At 37.8% G+C, this 18,541-nt stretch overlaps 1 protein-coding gene across 3 annotated transcripts in view; it reads left to right on the top strand.

Moving 5' to 3' along the window:
- LOC123673861 (probable G-protein coupled receptor B0563.6) overlaps positions 1–17,569 on the top strand; it is a 98,740-nt gene extending 81,171 nt beyond the window's left edge. For all 3 annotated transcript variants that reach the window (XM_045608577.1, XM_045608579.1, XM_045608578.1), the window contains 3 exons: positions 13,116–13,349; positions 14,267–14,715; positions 17,025–17,569. In XM_045608577.1, the coding sequence (XP_045464533.1) occupies positions 13,116–13,349; positions 14,267–14,715; positions 17,025–17,222 (881 nt within the window). In that variant the 3' untranslated portion in view covers positions 17,223–17,569. The remainder of the gene's footprint in view (positions 1–13,115; positions 13,350–14,266; positions 14,716–17,024) is intronic.
- The last annotated feature ends 972 nt before the right edge of the window (positions 17,570–18,541 follow it).

The raw sequence follows: 18,541 nt of genomic DNA on the forward strand, positions 1-18,541 counted from the left end.
GGTGTTTTTTTTAGAGCTATAGAACTTTAAATTGCAATAAAACAACGATGGATTATTCGATTGACATGAATTTTATTTATCCGCAACATAATCTTGTGGCATTACAATTTAAATATGATTTCTGGCATATGACCGCCACGGCTGGCTCGGATGTAGTCCAATCTGGACGTCCAATTTTCGACTACTTTTTCCAACATTTGTGGCCGTATATCGGCAATAACACGGCGAATGTTGTCTTCCAAATGGTCAAGAGTTTGTGGCTTATCCGCAATGACTTTACATAGCCCCACAGAAAGTAGTCTAGCGGTGTTAAATCCCAAGATCTTGGAGGCCAATTCACAGGTCCAAAACGTGAAATTAGGCGGTCACCAAACGTGTCTTTCAATAAATCGATTGTGGCAAGAGCTGTGTGACATGTTGCGCCGTCTTGTTGGAACCACAGCTCCTGGACATCATGGTTGTTCAATTCAGGAATGAAAAAGTTAGTAATCATGGCTCTATACCGATCACCATTGACTATAACCTTCTGGCCATCATCGTTTTTGAAGAAGTACGGACCAATGATTCCACCAGCCCATAAAGTGCACCAAAGAGTCAGTTTTTCTGGATGTAACGGTGTTTCGACATACACTTGAAGATTAGCTTCACTCCAAATGCGGCAGTTTTGTTTTTTGACGTAGTCATTCAACCAGAAGTGCGCTTCATCGCTAAACAAAATAAAATGGACGTAGTGCGCGATACGTATTCCGCACAGAACCATTATTTTCGAAATTTGCACTATTTGCAAGTGTTGTTCAGGCGTGAGTCTATTCATGATGAATTGCCATACCAAACTGAGAATAAATCACTCGACAGCTGTTAAATCGGTTGCCATCTCGAAGAGTAATGCCAACTTAAAGTTATATACCTCGAAAAAAAACACCCGTTACATGAATTTAAGTCTGTGCCATGAAATCGTCAATAACTTGAAATTATTTATTTTTTATTTTGGCCTATCAAAATAAGAGTAATTGATCAGAGGCGTCGTTAACAGTATAGGGTATCCCAAATTCGGTGCTCACTGAAAGCACCTCGGGAACTATAAGACTTGAGGAAAAATCTTCAAGGACCCCCAATCTCCTTTTTCGAAATAATGAAATATCAGAGAAAGCAGACCATAGATATCCTGAATCGTTCTCGAGTTACAGGGCGTAACTCGAACTGAAAATGACTGTTTTAATAATTTCACAATATCTTAAATACTTTTTAGAATAGTCTGAAAGAATTCCGAGAAAGCTGAATTTGATTTTAGGATGCAGCCAAGCTCAACCATGCAAAAAAAGCGTAAAACCAATCTTGCATGACGATGGATTCGTTCGCAAAAAAATTCCACACTTTCTGAGCGAACTTTGAGATTTATCTGGAAAAGTTCATCCCCCATTCAACGTTCTACCCTTTTCGATTCTATAAAAAAACAAACTAACCCTCAAGAGATATAGGAGGCATCCCCTGGCTGGCTTTACGTTCAAGAAGCCACAAATGTCGAGTATTTATTCACTTTGATTTCATTTGAACTCAGATTTATTTCCTTTCATTTTTAATAGCTATTAAAATAAGGAGTTCCTTCAAGAAAATTTTTTCTATCTCAAATCCATTCAGAGATACAAGCCGTTGAACTTTTTTTTTTCATCTATTTTTATGAATTCTAAACAAGTTTGGATAATATGCATTTGAATTTTGGATGAAACTTCACTCAGATGATTTCCAATATTTCCATGTTTTTGATGAGTTCCCGCCCCTTATTGATGTAGTTTTCGGAGGTTGCAATATTAATTCTTCCAAATGATAATGGATCATGTGATCTGTTTCATATTTCCCGAATATAAATTGTAGCAGTTTTAAAATGCATTCGCCACTTCCGAAAACCTGTTTGTTATTGTTTTCTACTTGCTCTCAGCACGGAGAATTGAAATTGGTAAACATGTGTCATTTTAGTTTTTTTTTTCTCGACTACTTTGTTTGTTTCCATGTAAATCTAATAAACTACTCAGTAAGTTTGGTTCTAATGAAGGAGTAATTGTCGAGAGATTGAAGCCTTTTTCGAAAACAAAGATGAATCTTTCTACAGAAAAGGTATTGTCAAGTTATAAGACCGTTGGAGTGACTCGGTCGAAATTTTAATAAAAAATTTGTTTTTACTGGTTAGTCCTGGGAAAATAATAATAAATTCAAATAGTTAGAGCTATCAGAAACCTCAACCAATCCAAACCCCTGAAGATTGCACTGGAATTACAAGTTCGAAACATGAACCCTTGAACCAAGTGCCAATCAGTGATTCGAGCTATCTCACTAACAAACTGATATCGTTTTTCAATTAAACTTTAATAGGTCTGCTTAATAACCGATTCGATAAGGAAACGAACGTTGTTTTAACGTTGAAAATGTAGTCCATTACTTTATAGGATCTCAAGACTATGCCATTAAAAGTGCAGTAAACCCGGATGTCAGCTACTTATAAAGCTTTTCTTGATGTTAATGAGACGCTGTCTTCTCGACTGAAACAATAGAGCTGGACAATTCTGCGAAATATCCAGGATTTGAGGCATTTGAGTGACATCTCCGATCACGCATACGTGATTTCACAAGATCTTGAATTGTAAGATTGAAGCTGTTTCCTTAAGTTTACAATTATTGATGAAGGGTGTTTTTTTAGAGCTATAGAACTTTAAATCGCAAAAAAACAAAGGTTGGATTATTCGATTGACATGAATTTTATTTATCCGCAAGATAATCTTGTGGCATTACATTTTAAATATGATTTCTGGCATATGACCGCCACGGCTAGCTCGGATGTAGTCCAATCTGGACGTCCAATTTTCGATGACTTTTTCCAACATTTGTGGCCGTATATCGGCAATAACACGGCGAATGTTGTCTTCCAAATGGTCAAGGGTTTGTGGCTTATCCGCATAGGCCATTGACTCTACATAGCCCCACAGAAAGTAGTCTAGCGGTGTTAAATCACAAGATCTTGGAGGCCAATTCACAGGTCCAAAACGTGAAAGTAGGCGGTACCCAAACGTGTCTTTCAATAAATTGATTGTGGCACGAGCTGTGTGATATGTTGCGCCGTCTTGTTGGAACCACAGCTCCTGGACATCGTGGTTGTTCAATTCAGGAATGAAAAAGTTAGTAATCATGGCTCTATACCGATCACCATTGACTGTAACGTTCTGGCCATCATCGTTTTTGAAGAAGTACGGACCAATGATTCCACCAGTCCATAAAGCGCACCAAACAGTCAGTTTTTCTGGATGTAACGGTGTTTCGACATACACTTGAGGATTAGCTTCACTCCAAATGCGGCAGTTTTGTTTGTTGACGTAGCCATTCAACCAAAAGTGCGCTCCATCGCTAAACAAAATAAAATGGACGTAGTGCGCGATACATATTCCGCACAGAACCATTATTTTCGAAATGAAATTGCACTATTTGCAAGCGTTGTTCAGGCTAGAGTCTATTCATGATGAATTGCCAAACCAAACTGAGAATAAATCACTGGACAGCTGTTAAATCGGTCGCCATCTCGAACAGTAATGCCAACTTAAAGTTATATACCTCGAAAAAAAACACCCGTTGTAATACTCGTACACAAGGCTCATTCTACCACTCGTTCATTCAAAAAAACGTGAAAGAATATCAATGCCATTTGCACTTGTATTATAAATAACTATTTAAGTAGAATATATTCTGTCTAATGAATAACAATATTCTTAAATTTTCCATTATCAACGTTATTTCAACGAAAAAAATTTCAACATGAAAAGAAAATTCTACTGGACAAAAATAATATTTTTTAAAACTCGAGTTCACTGAAGCACCTAAATTACCAGCTTCAGTGAAAGAGTTGAATATGCTCACTTATGACCTCACTTTCCACTACATTCGTATATTCCAAATTGTAACTTCACCCGGAAAACTTCATCTCAAAGTTATTTCAGCGGCAACGTAACAAAATGGTACTGAATAGTTTAATTGCTTGTTTTCAGGAATGCTCTCTCGGACAGGTGGCCAAAATTGCCCTGTTTCCCTTTGCCAGAACTTCCAACCCCGTCTAATTTATTTTCCCGGCATATTTCCCAACTTTCCACGAACTTTAAATGGGTGCATTCTTAAATTGATTATTGTCTTCCTGATGCGATTAGGCAGTATGGTTTCTCGGTTTTATGAACCGATGCACTTTTGGAATAGTTGTAAAGTTGGTACCTCAGTGGAAAACTCAACGATTCGACACAACTTTCTTCTTCGAGCGTGAAAGCCGGGAAAATAGGAGTTTTCAGGTTTGGAAAAGTTGCTCTCGGAATATTTGACGGAAGAACTTTGAAACTTCTTCATCTAAGGCTTGTTAAGGTCCTTTGTTTTGGAGATATGTTATCTTGCACTTGTTACCACTGTTAGGTCTCAAATTGAAATAAAGGGTGTTGTTTTTTAGAGCTATGGAACTTTAAATTGCAATGAAACAACGATGGATTATTCGATTGACATGAATATTATTTATCCGCAAGATAATCTTGTGGCATTACATTTTAAATATCATTTCTGGCATATAATCGCCACGGCTGGCTCGGATGTAGTCCAATCTGGACTTTTCGATGACTTTTTACAACATTTGTGGCCGTATATCGGCAATAACACGGCGAATGTTGTCTTCCAAATGGTCAAGGGTTTTTGGCTTATCCGCATAGACCAATGACTTTACATAGCCCCACAAAAAGTAGTCTAACGGTGTTAAATCACAAGATCTTGGAGGTCAATTCACAGGTCCAAAACGTGAAATTAGGCGGTCACCAAACGTGTCTTTCAATAAATCGATTGTGGCACGAGCTGTGTGACATGTTGCGCCGTCTTGTTGGAACCACAGCTCCTGGACATCATGGTTGTTCAATTCAGGAATGAAAGAGTTAGTAATCATGGCTCTATACCGATCACCATTGACTGAAACGTTCTGGCCATCATCGTTTTTGAAGAAGTACGGACCAATGATTCCACCAGACCATAAAGTGCACCAAACAGTCAGTTTTTCTGGATGTTACGGTGTTTCGACATACACTTGAGGATTAGCTTCACTCCAAATGCGGCAGTTTTGTTTGTTGACGTAGCCATTCAAACAAAAGTGCGCTTCATCGCTAAACAAAATAAAATGGACGTAGTGCGCGATACGTGTTCCGCACAGAACCATTATTTTGAAATAAAATTGCCCTATTTGCAAGCGTTGTTCAGGCGTGAGTCTATTCATGATGAATTGCCAAACCAAACTGAGAATAAGTCACTTAACAGCTCTTAACTCGGTCGCCATATTGAACAGTAATGCCAACTTAAAGTTATATACCTCGAAAAAAAAACGCCCGTTAGTAAAGGCTGAAATCTAAAATAAGCTTCGTACCTTTCCTGAAATCTCGATAATTATTGAAAATCTTTCAGAAAATTTTCTCTGTTTCTTCCTCTAGATACGCGCATCCGTTGGCGCTTCATCGGCGACCAATCACCACGTTGAATCGACAAATTACCGCGTCTTTGAAAATTCCACTAGCGTAAGCGTGCAAAATCGTTGCAAGGTACTAAAAAAATTGTGTTGATAGCGTCATCAGAATCGAGAAAAAATGGTAAAAGCACTGATATGAAGTCAGGAGTTTCTTAGCGCTTGTTCATTCAATGCAAACCGCAGAAACAAGGATGAAGCATCCTGAAGTCTGTGAATCTCGGAACATAACCGAATCGGAGGATCAAATAATAAAAAAATAATAACTCCTGGAAATATCCACCATTTAAGGAATACAATTATTACTTTCTTCTTCAATTTCTGAGGGAGTACATAATGGAAGCTATACCCTCGGAGTTGTGCGCCTCACGACTGGAATAGATAATAGGAAGGTGGCCGTGACTGTAATATAGAAATCTCCGGGAACCCCTTACACGATGTTTGTCGGTAAGTCCTGACCTATCCCTGTTTTATCGATTAGATTAGGGATCTGCAACATGTGGCCATTCAGCTTTCACTCGCTATAGGCATGACTGCTATTTTTCAAAATTCTGTTATAAAGGGTTATTCATTTTGTGGTAAACGTGAATAAAGCACGCTTTCATTTAGAATATCAATCAAATATTCATAATACTTGGACGTTGTTGAAAAAACTGGTCATCTTTTGAACCGACCACGAATCAATCCAATTTTTTACTTCTTCATAAGACCGGAAGTTTGGTCAGCCAGACCGTGTGCCATTGATCGAAACAAGTGATAGTCCGAGGGAGCAACGTCTGGAGATTACGGTGGGTGGGGTAGGACTTCCCTTTCAACGTTTCTAAGTATGTCTTGACCACTTTCGCAACATAGGGTCGAGCATTGTCATGCTGTAAAATCACTTTATCATGTCTCTCGTTGTATTGTGGCAGTTTGTCTTTCAATGCTCGGCTCAAACGCATTAATTGCGTTCGATAACAATCGCCTTTGATTTTTTCAGTTGGTTTTAACAAATCATAATACACAACGCCAAGCTGGTCCCACCGAATACTGAGCATGACCTTGGAACCGTGAATATTCGGTTTGGCCGTCGACGTGGAAGCATGGTCTGGATATCCCCATGATTTTCTGCATTTGAGATTATCGTAATGAACCCATTTTTAGTATCCAGTCACAATGCGATGCAGATATCCCTTGCGTCTTTGCCTTGCAAGCAGCAGTTCACAAGCAAACAAATCGTTCGACTTCAACTCGTACGGCACCCAATTTCCTTGTTTCTGAATCATTCACATGACTATCAGGCATTTTGAAATGTCTTGTTGCGTTACTCCCAATGATCCTTTCAATTCTTGTTGCATTTGACACGAGTCTTGACTAAGTTATGCCTCCAATTCTGCAACTTCGAAAAACCTTCTCTCCTCCACCGCCATGCTGGTCTTCGAAGTCAAAATCACCGTTCTTGAAGCGTTGAAACCACTCTCGGCACGTTCTTTCACTAAAAGCGGCCTTCTCATAGGTATTTGAGAGTATTCGATGAGCCTCAGGCACAGATTTCTTCAGATTAAAGAAGAAAATTAAAATCTCCCTCAAATGACGAGAATTTGGCTTGTAAGCTGACAGGTTTAATCGAGAATAACTTTATGATGTAGACACAAATTGACTAATATTTTGATGACGTTATGTTCACAAACACCTGAGCTCATTGTATGACATCTACGATCTATTTATTTTGACTACCACTTACAATTACAGTCATTTATTGCAAAACGTCGGAAGCAAAGTTGTTCACCTTATAATTATCTCACTAAATTTCACTCAAATTTAGAAGGATTTTTTTTACGATGGTTTTTTCAAACTTTCTTCCATATATTGTAATTCAACTCGATTTGTTCTGACAAAATCAGTGGTTTAAAGCTTTTGTCTGCGATTCCAAAGGTTCCAATTCACCAAAACAAGTTCCATTTAAAATGCATTCAACCAGATGATAGACGAATTTTCCGCTAAACTTTGTTCAAAAAAAAAAAATAACATCTGTTCAGGAAATATTCAATATCAAGTTTGGGGACAGCCCACTTAAATAACAACTACATAAGCACGTAGTTAGAGGAAACAAATGGTGGCTAGACACATATGCAGCAAGTTAGCAGACGTGAAAACACTTAATGTACCTGAAAGTTTCAACCACGTCCATTATTTCCGCTAGAGGACAGATTTAACGGTTGAAAATATAAGAGAGGAGGAATTAGAGAAGGTCCCATACGTGGTCTACATGTGGAATGGTGAATTTTCAAAATTTCCATGGAAATTTCACCTCCACGAAATTGTTGTATGTTGGGACGTGTTTTCGAATGGCAAACTATGAAAACTGAGACAGATGGTTCGGCAGGAACATTTCAAAACTAAATGTTATCATTATAAATAACAGGTTTTCCAATAGATAGAGGGAGTAAACGCAATTTTTACATGTCCCCCACATGGTTAGGTTACGTTGTCGGATTGTGATATATTTTCAAATCCACAATTTTACTACATCGTTATGAATGTATATTATATTGAATGAAATATATTTATTTTAATGATTCCCGATTAAATATGCAAATTTGAATATATGGAATCCGATATTTTTCCTAATTGTCGAATTTGTAATAAGCAGAATATTTATATTTTCTATATCTACCGGCTGAAATCCAAGGTTTGGTAGCTTTCGCTCTCCTAGTGTCATTGGTTGTTTCACGTCCTTTGGCGCGCTTGAAGTTTGTTTTCTGAATTACTGATATATTTCGGTATTTATTTCAACATATTTTGAGTTAATATGAAACGTTGATTCACTATGGGACATAACAAGTGCCTTTTTTGTGGAGAAACTCGCGAATTGAGTGAAATATCGTAACACTGATATGTTTTCATTTCCGCGCGCTTCCTGTCAAATTTGATAGTTCATGTTGGGGACAAAATTTGCTTAATGAAAATGACATATGCTCCCTCCATCTATGTTTATTACTCTGAGGTTTTCATCACAAGAAAAAACAATTATATAAATTCCACTTTAGCAACCTCTATCTGAGAATCTCTCTGAGAATCTGAGGACATCCACGTGGTGGTTTGCCCTCTCGAACCCTCACAAGTAAAAAAAAAGGAGAAAATATTAGTCGGTTTCCTTAATTTTTTTTCACTATCTTACGTCAGAACAAAAAAATTGTGCTAGCCAGGACCGTAGCGTTACAAGGTGCACTAAATTCCAGACCTTTACGGTAGATTTAGCGAAAATTGATTATCCATAAAGGGATACGTCTGCACAACAAGTGAGGAGCAAAAAGACCAGGTCCATTTCTCCGATTCCCTCGAGCAACTTTAAACTCGAACTATCTACGTTCGGGGACAGAGTAATAAACGTTTTATGTGAGCGAAAAGATGACGGAAAAGTCTGCAAAGTTCGAGGTGATTGAAATGTAGTTTTTTTCTGCACCAAAATTGGCCCTCTTCGGACTTTTTCATCTGCATCAGTCTGCGACTGCCAGTGGCGGGGGACTTCATAGTCGTCGCACAATCTGGTTGGTTCGATTTGGTCAGGTTGGTAATAAGTTGAAGTTAATTTATAAGTTTTCTAACTATATACTTAATAGTACAGGGTGATTCACAGTAACCTGTCAGTTTTTCGAATGACCGGTGCACTATTTTCTGCTATTGGTTGTTAATATTAGGCCAATCTGATGCACAGATGGCGGTGCTAGTATAAAATCCATATGATTTTTAGTTAGTACCAACCTTCAAACGATACGTGTCAAAATTTGACTGCAGTCCGACCATTAGTTTGTGAGATATTGAGTTGTGAGTGTAGCTACTTTTGTTATTTGAAAAAAGATGGAAAAAAAGAATTTCGTGTGCTGAGAAAATATTGCTTTTTGAAGGGAAAAAATACAGTTGAAGCAAAATCTTGGCTTGATGAAGAGTTTCCGGGATCTGCACCAGGAAAATCAACAATCATTGATTGGTATGCTAAGTTTAAACGTGGTGAAATGAGCACCGAAGACGGCGAACGCAGTGGACGCCCAAAAGAGGCTGTCACCGACGAAAAAATCAAAAAAGTTCACAAAATAATTTTGAATGACCGTAAAGTGAAGTTGATTGAGATAACAGACATTGTGAAGATATCATGTAAATGTGTACATCATATCATTCACGAATATTTGTACATGAGAAAGCTGTGTGCAAAATGGGTGCCGCGCGAGCTCACAATCGATCAAAAGCAACAACGTGTTAATGATTCTCAGCAGTGTTTGAAGCTGTTTAAGTGCAATAAACCTGAATTTTTGCGTCGATATGTGACAATGGATGAAACATGGCTCCATCATTTCACTCCGGAGTCCAATCGACAATCAGCTGAGTGGACTGCACACGATGTACCGAATCCAAAGCGAGGAAAAACACAACAGTCAGCTGGCAAGGTTATGGTATGAGTATTCTGGGATGCGCAAGGTATAATATTCATTGATTACCTGCAGAAGGGCCAGACCATCAACAGCAATTATCATTTTTAGCGTTATTGGATTGTTTTTAATGATGAAATCGTTAGACCGTTAGACCATGAGGTCACGGTGCAATGAAACCCTCCTTAAAAATACAATGTACAACTCCAAATCCAGAAAAAGGTCCAGAAACAAATATTATAAAAATACAGGAAAGAATCCAGAAGAAAATAATTCAGTAAAATAAACCAAAGAAGAAATCCTAAACAACCTTTTTTTGAGGGTTTTAACGTCTTTCTTGATAGAGTCAGGAAAGGAAGAAATAAATCTTATACCCCACACATGGCAATACATTGACATACAGATTCTAACAAATTTCAATGAAATGAGAAAACGACAAAAAAATTCGCCTACAGTTTTCGTTTTTTTCACTCTACATTTTCCGAGTCAACGAGCCGCCGCTGGCGAAAATAGCAACCGCAGATTTCTGAAAGCGGATTATTATAGAAACCGACAGAGGTCTATTGGGAAAACCCAAACAATCTTTTTTCGCAATTTTTTTTAAATCCACGTATACCCTTCGATCTCAAAGAAGCGAAATGAGTTGCAAGGCTAGTTTAGGGTGCCCGTCTAACAAAAAACGTAATTGAGTTTTCCATAGTCCTCAAACAGAAATTTTCCTGGGCCAACTATGGCAATTCCCGACAACTTCGTTATTATGAATTGGAGTTGATTAGGCAATTTTCCGCCGGAAAATTATCCAAGAATATCATTTTGGAATTTAGGAAAGGGAATGAATTAATTCTGGAGGGTTTCAAAAGCTCGTTGAGTTTTTTCTAATAACAAGGAATCGTTCTAGAGGAATTTTGATTAGATTTCAGATTTGTCTGATTCTTAGTTTCGATAAGAGAAAACTGAACCTACTTATTGCAACCTCAGAGTAAAAAACTTCGATAGAAGGATCATTTTTAGTAAGCAAATTTTGTCCCCAATATGAACTATCAAATTTGACATGAAGAGCGCGGAAATGAAAATATATCAATGATAAGTTATTTCACTCAATTCACGAGTTTCTCCACAAAGAACGCACTTCTTATATCCCATAGTAAATCGACGTTTCATATCAACTCAAAATACATTGAAATAAATACCTCACATATATCAGAAATTCAGAAAATAAACTTCAAGCGCGCCAAACGACGTGAAACAACCGATGACACTAGGAGAGCAAAAGTTGACAAACCTTGGATTTCAGCAGGTAGATACAGAAAATAATGAATATTCTGCTTATTATAAATATCGGATTCCAAATATTCAAATTTGCATATTTAATCGGGAATCACTCAAATAAATTATATTTCATTCAATATAAAATACATTCATAATGATATAGTAAAATTGTGGATTTGAAAATATATCACAATCCGACAACGTAACTTAACCATGTTCGGGACATGTAAAAATTGCGTATACTCCCTCTATCTATGTTTATTACTCTATGATTGCAACATAAAAAAAGGACCGAGTTAAGGTCGAGAGATATTTTTATTATTGTTATGAGTTGATTGAAATTCTGATTTTAAATCTTATCTCATCAGAAAACCTGGACACTCACTCCCTGTTTCAATTCGGATGTTTTCCCTTGCGGTGTTTCATCTTGTGACCGCTGATGGAATCATCAGTTTGGAAACTCAGTGGCCCCTGCCATATTCACCCAGCCTACTATAGCGGAGCAGTGCCATCTCCCAAGTTAGCAAAGAGTCACCGTAAATTGATTAAATTTTCATGGAAAAAACCGAGTAACCATTATAAAAAGAGTCAGGTTCCCACAAATCCTCCCCTTTTTCGGCAACGTTGTCAGTTAGACAACCGAAAGTAATAATTCCCATTCTGGGAAAACTCGAATTTACCGGGAAAATATGGAATTTTCTCTTCATTAATCCCGTGAAAATACTTTCGACGTTTGACGAGGCCAAACAATTAAACGTTTTTGTGGCATGGAACTGCAAACGTCAACGTAATGTAAATATGGCCGTAGCCCTGACATCAGTCGTAATTTCCGGTTACAAGCCGCTGAGTGAATTTCGTGGCTTGGTTGATTTTTTCAATTATCGCCGGTGGGAATTATCCTTTTCATAGTCGGAAGGTTTCGATAAAAAAAAACTTGAAAGCTTCGAATTAATTCGAATAATGCATCAATAAGAGACAGATCTGTCAAAAAAGTATGTGAAAGAAATTTTAAGTAAATAAAGTTATATTCTTACACGATTCTATCTGATATAGTTAGTGATTTGGTGTTGTTGATGAGTTTTAAATTACGTTAGGTTAGGTTAACTTAGGTTAGACCAAATTTATGGTTTGTGGCCTAGTGTACTTTATGACTGTTTAACCGCAATAGGCAGTAACAGTTAAAATGTAGCAGTACTCAGTAACATTTAAAATGTAACAATAGTCAGTAACAGTTGAACTGTAGCGCAGTACTCAGTAACATTTAAAATGTAACAATAGTCAGTAACAGTTAAACTGTAGCGCAGTACTCAGTAACATTTCAAATGTAACAATAGTCAGTAACAGTTAAACTGTAGCGCAGTACTCAGTAACATTTAAAATGTAACAATAGTCAGTAAAAGTTAAACTGTAGCGCAGTACTCAGTAACATTTAAAATGTAACAATAGTCAGTAACAGTTAAACTGTAGCGCAGTACTCAGTAACATTTAAAATGTAACAATAGTCAGTAACAGTTAAACTGTAGCAGTACTCAGTAACATTTAAAATGTAACAATAGTCAGTAACAGTTAAACTGTAGCAGTACTCAGTAACAGTTAAAATTCTTTGTTGAATTAGAAGAACTTGCGACTATAGATCGATGTGATCAGTTGGGATGAAAAGTTCTGTTTTAATAAAATTTGATTTTATTCTTCAGTACAATTGCCTTCGAATGCGATGCAACAATTATTTATTTATTGAGTCTCTTACACTAACAAAATTGTTTCCTTACATTTCCTCATAACAGGCCACCGATGTAGAGCTAAACACCTCAATGCAATAAATTGTTATATTATACATAAAGGTATAACAATACAATAACGGCTAAATATAGCCTTTCTGTTACTCTTTTCTCGCATCTTTTATAAAAAACAATTTTTTTTAGGATATTCCGCTGCAGCTCTGTTGGCAATCCTGCTCGCCTTACCCTTTGCTTGGAGGGTGCTTGTTCACAAGGACGAAGGACATTGGCTGGACGTTTTTCCTGCATTCTATTTTGCACACCTAGAACTTTCCTTGGGTAACGGTTGCTTGGGTGTAGGAGTGATGATGCTTCTGGCCTTGACCTTGGAAAGATACGTCAGCGTATGTCATCCAGGAAGAGCAAGGCCCATTCTTGGTAAGAAGAAGATTCTCATTGAATATACATAATAAAGGGTGTTTTATTTAGAGCTATAGAACTTTAAATTGCAATAAAACAACGATGGATTATTCGATTGACATGAATTTGGATGTAGTCCAATCTGGATTTCCAATTTTTTATGACTTTGTCCAACATTTGTGGCCGTATATCGGCAATAACACGGCGAATGTTGTCTTCCAAATGGTCAAGGGTTTGTGGCTTATCCGCATAGACCAATGACTTCACATAGCCCCTCAGAAAGTAGTCTAGCGGTGTTAAATCACAAGATCTTGGAGGCCAATTCACAGGTCCAAAACGTGAAATTAGGCGAACACCAAACGTGTCTTTCAATAAATCGATTGTGGCACGAGCTGTGTGACATGTTACGCCGTCTTGTTGGAACCACAGCTCCTGGACATCATGGTTGTTCAATTCAGGAATGAAAAAGTTAGTAATCATGGCTCTATACCGATCACCATTGACTGTAACGTTCTGGCCATCATCGTTTTTGAAGAAGTACGGACCAATGATTCCACCAGCCCATAAAGCGCACCAAACAGTCAGTTTTTCTGGATGTAACGGTGTTTCGACATACACTTGAGGATTAGCTTCACTCCAAATGCGGCAGTTTTGTTTGTTGACGGAGCCATTCAACCAGAATTCATCGCTAATGGACGTAGTGCGCGATACGTATTTCGCACAGAATTATTATTCTCGAAATGAAATTGCACTATTTGCAAGCGTTGTTCAGGCGTGAGTCTATTCATGATGATTTGCCAAACCAAACTGAGAATAAATCACTTGCGGCTGTTAAATCGGTCGCCACCTTGAACAGTAATGCCAACTTAAAGTTATATACCTCGAAAAAAAACAACCGTTATATTGAATTTACATATATTATCATTCCTTCCCAGGCTCACCAATGCGTGCAGTTCTTCTGATACCAGTAGCAACCTTCATCCTCTACCTACCAAGTGCTTTCCGCAGCGAGGTACGTGTTTGCCATCTGCTGTCCCAAAACCTAACCATCTACCAACGCGTAGAAACAGAACTGATCAAGCATCCTCTGTACTGTTTCTACACCGTGGTCTTGGAGATCATCTTCAAGGTCATCCCCATCATCCTCTTGGCTACCCTCAATCTCAGGATTCTGGTCGTGTACAGAAGGTCCTGCGAGAAGAGAAGGAGAATGACCTTGTGCAGGACCACTTCGGGAGAGGAGGATCCCAGGAAGTTCGCTGAAGAGAGGCGTTTGGTCCTGTTGTTGGGATCTACCAGCATTCTGTTCTTGGTTTGTATCACGCCGATGGTGATACTGAACATCACCCTGTCTAGGGATAATCTGAACAAATATCCTTATCAAGTAAGTATCGAAGTGTTAAATCTGGCTTTGACAATTTGAGAATTCCATAGAGTAATAAACATAGATAGAGGAAGTAAACGCAATTTTTACATGTCCCCAACATGGTTAGATTACGTTGTCGGATTGTGATATATTTTCAAATCCACAATTTTACTATATCATTATGAATGTATTTTATATTGAATGAAATATATTTATTTGAGTGATTCCCGATTAAATATGCAAATTTGAATATTTGGAATCCGATATTTTTACTAATTGTCGAATTTATAATAAGCAGAATATTTATTATTTTCTGTATCTACCTGCTGAAATCCAAGGTTTGGCAACTTCAGCTCTCCTAGTGTCATCGGTTGTTTCAAGTCGTTTGGCGCGCTCGAAGTTTGTTTTCTGAATTTCTGATATATTTCGGTATTTATTTCAATATATTTTGAGTTAATATGAAACGTTGATTCACTATGGGATATGAGAAGTGCGTTCTTTGTGGAGAAACTTGTTGGAATTGAGTGAAATATCGTATCACTGATATGTAATTTCCGCGCGCTTCATGTCAAATTTGATAGTTCATGTTGGAGACAAAATTTGCTTGCTGGAAATGACATTATGCTACCTCTATCTATGTTTATCACTCTGAGGTTTCCATCATAAGAAAAACATAATTATACTTCAGCAACCTCTATCTGAGAAGTATTGATGTTTTGACGCGCCATATTCTAAGGGATGATTCAAAGGAGACCAATTTGTTGATATTGATTACGTTCATCTGTAACATCAGACTATCAAAGAGAAAGAAAAATTGGCTCACAGGTTAACGACTCGTAGAGTACGTTCCATTTACCTCGTTTGTGCAGATGAATCATTAGAGGGCGACATCGAGCGAATGCGAAAAGTAAATCTACGATCTACTCTTTGGTAAATTAGTGCAGAAAGCGGATCGTACACAAACATCCCCCTGATAAATCACCCTGTTAGATTTGATGCATGCCTCGCTGGTACCGAAGATGAGACCCGAGAGATTATTCCTTTTTTTTTTTTTTTGTTACGCCATATTTCCCCGATAGCTGGAACTGTGTTTATTCCAACAGGTGAAGTGATGGTGTGCCAACTTCTTCCCAGAAAATCATTTTTACGGGTTGATAGGTTTTCTGTCTTGTATTGTTTTTCGGTTGGTGGTTTGACGTGAAAATATCGGCTAGATTGTGCGCTGAATTGATGGACGCGCTCCTTTTGAAATTACAAGACGATATACAGGGTTTGCTAAATTAAAGGTAAAAATGAAAATGAGAGATTTCACAAGTATTTTAAGAAGAAAAAATCTTATAAACATTGGCTCTATTCGAGATGCAGGATGTTTCTTGTAGACCTACTTTTTGTGAAGATCATACCAGAATCTTTATTAATCTTCGCTACATAATGGGATACTTTTCTTTATAAAGGGTGTTTTTTTAGAGCTATAGAACTTTAAATTGCAATAAAACAACGATGGATTATTCGATTATCATAAATTTTATTTATCCGCAAGATAATCTTGTGGCATTACATTTTAAATATGATTTCTGGCATATGACCGCCACGGCTGGCTCGGATGTAGTCCAACTGGACGTCCAATTTTCGATGACTTTTTCCAACATTTGTGGCCGTATATCGGCAATAACACGGCGAATGTTGTCTTCCAAAGGGTCAAGAGTTTGTGGCTTATCCGCATAGACCAATGACTTTACATAGCCCCTCAGAAAGTCGTCTATCGGTGTTAAATCACAAGATCTTGGAGGCCAATTCACAGGTCCAAAACGTGAAATTAGGCGGACACCGAACGTGTCTTTCAATAAATCGATTGTGGCACGAGCTGTGTGACATGTTGCGCCGTCTTGTTGGAACCACACCTCCTGGACTTCATGGTTGTTCAATTCAGGAATGAAAAAGTTAGTAATCATGGCTCTATACCGATCACCATTGACTGTTACGTTCTGGCCATCATCGTTTTTGAAGAAGTACGGACCAATGATTCCACCAGCCCATAAAGCGCACCAAACAGTCAGTTTTTCTGGATGGTGTTTTGACATACACTTGAGGATTAGCTTCACTCCAAATGCGGCAGTTTTGTTTGTTGACGTAGCCATTCAACCAGAAGTGCTCTTCATCGTTAAACAAAATAAAAATCCATCGTTGTTTTATTGCAATTTAAATTTCTATAGCTCTAAGAAAAACACCCTTTAGTAGTCCGTTCCCTTCAAATTGTTCGAGATCACCTCCCCAAAATATCGTTCTGGCATCAATCCCAGTCATCTAATGTTGAAAAATTGTTGCAGGTATTTCGAGCACTAGCAAACCTCCTAGAAGTCATCAACTACTCCATCACCTTCTACATCTACTGCCTGTTCTCCGAAGACTTCCGCAACACTCTGTTGAGAACCCTGCACGCCACGTCGAATCCAAACGCGAAGGGGACCATGAAACAGCCACCACCCACTGCAACAACTACAATAACGCATCCTCGGAGTTTTTGATATAAAACTGGCAGACCGATTGCAACACCGGTCTGATAACAAGACTGAGACGGCCTAAAAAAATCTACTTGTGTTCTCGGTGCTATTTTTTGACTTTATAAGGAGTTTATGAACTTTTATGATTCTACACCATTCCCATATAGTGACAATAGGGATATAGACCTGCATTTTGACTTGGCGAGAGTAACTAAGATGCCTAAAAATACTGGTGTGTACACTTATTAGGTTTTGTTTGAAATATTTCTGGTTAGTCGACTACTACATTCCCGGTACTTATGGTGGATTTATGCACCAGTCCTAAGAACTAAGCCTAAAGCTAATGGTGGATGTATGCGCCGTACCTAAGAACTAAGGACTAAGAACTATGAACTAAGAACTTAACCTAAGAATTCAGTGGCGTTTATGCACTCTCTTGTTAGTTCCTAGTCAAGGCATGCGCACGTGCTCGAACTACTTTCTATTTGTTCTATACTTTGATGTTTGACGTTGATATTTATTGTGAAAAATTAAATTCAATTTTTTCAAATATACCTAATACTTTTCATCGATAAACACGAATAAAGAACATAAAATGATAGAAAATGGTATTCGTTAATATTGAAATTCTATGCGGCGCACGTGCACTTCTATATTTCACCTGAGCCCTTAGTTCTTAGTCAACAGTTGGCCTGCTAGTGTTAGTTCTTAGTTCTTAGAAAACGTGCATAAACGCCCTCATTGATTTGTTAGCGTTTAATTCTTAGTTCTTAGGTTTAGTCTTAGTTCTTAGGAATGGTGCATAAATCCACCATAAGAACTAAGAATTGAACGCCAACAAATCAATGAGGGCGTTCATGCACGTTTCCTAAGAACTAACACTAGCAGGCCAACGCCCAACGTTAACTAAGAACTAAGGGCTCTAAAATATAGAAGTGCGCGTGCGCCGCATAGAATTTCAATATTAACGAGTATCAGTTTCTATCATTTTATGTTCTTTATTCGTGTTTATCGATGAAAAGTATTAGGTGTATTTGAAAAAATTAAATTTAATTTTTTCACAATAAATATCAATGTCAAACATCAAAGTATAGAACAAATAGAAAGTAGTTCGAGCACGTGCGCATGCCTTAACTAAGAACTAACAAGAGAGTGCATAAACGCCACTGAATTCTTAGGTTTAGTTCTTAGTTCATAGTTCTTAGTCCTTAGTTCTTAGGTACGGTGCATAAATCCACAATTACTCTTTCTACCGCAGGTGACGCTATTTAACATAACGGTTATATTTCTATGGAAACGATATCGAATACTTTTCATTTCTTTCCGTGGGAGGCGCTGTATAT

Source organism: Harmonia axyridis, chromosome 2, assembly GCF_914767665.1.
Source record: "Harmonia axyridis chromosome 2, icHarAxyr1.1, whole genome shotgun sequence".
In the NCBI taxonomy this organism is placed as follows: domain Eukaryota; kingdom Metazoa; phylum Arthropoda; class Insecta; order Coleoptera; family Coccinellidae; genus Harmonia; species Harmonia axyridis.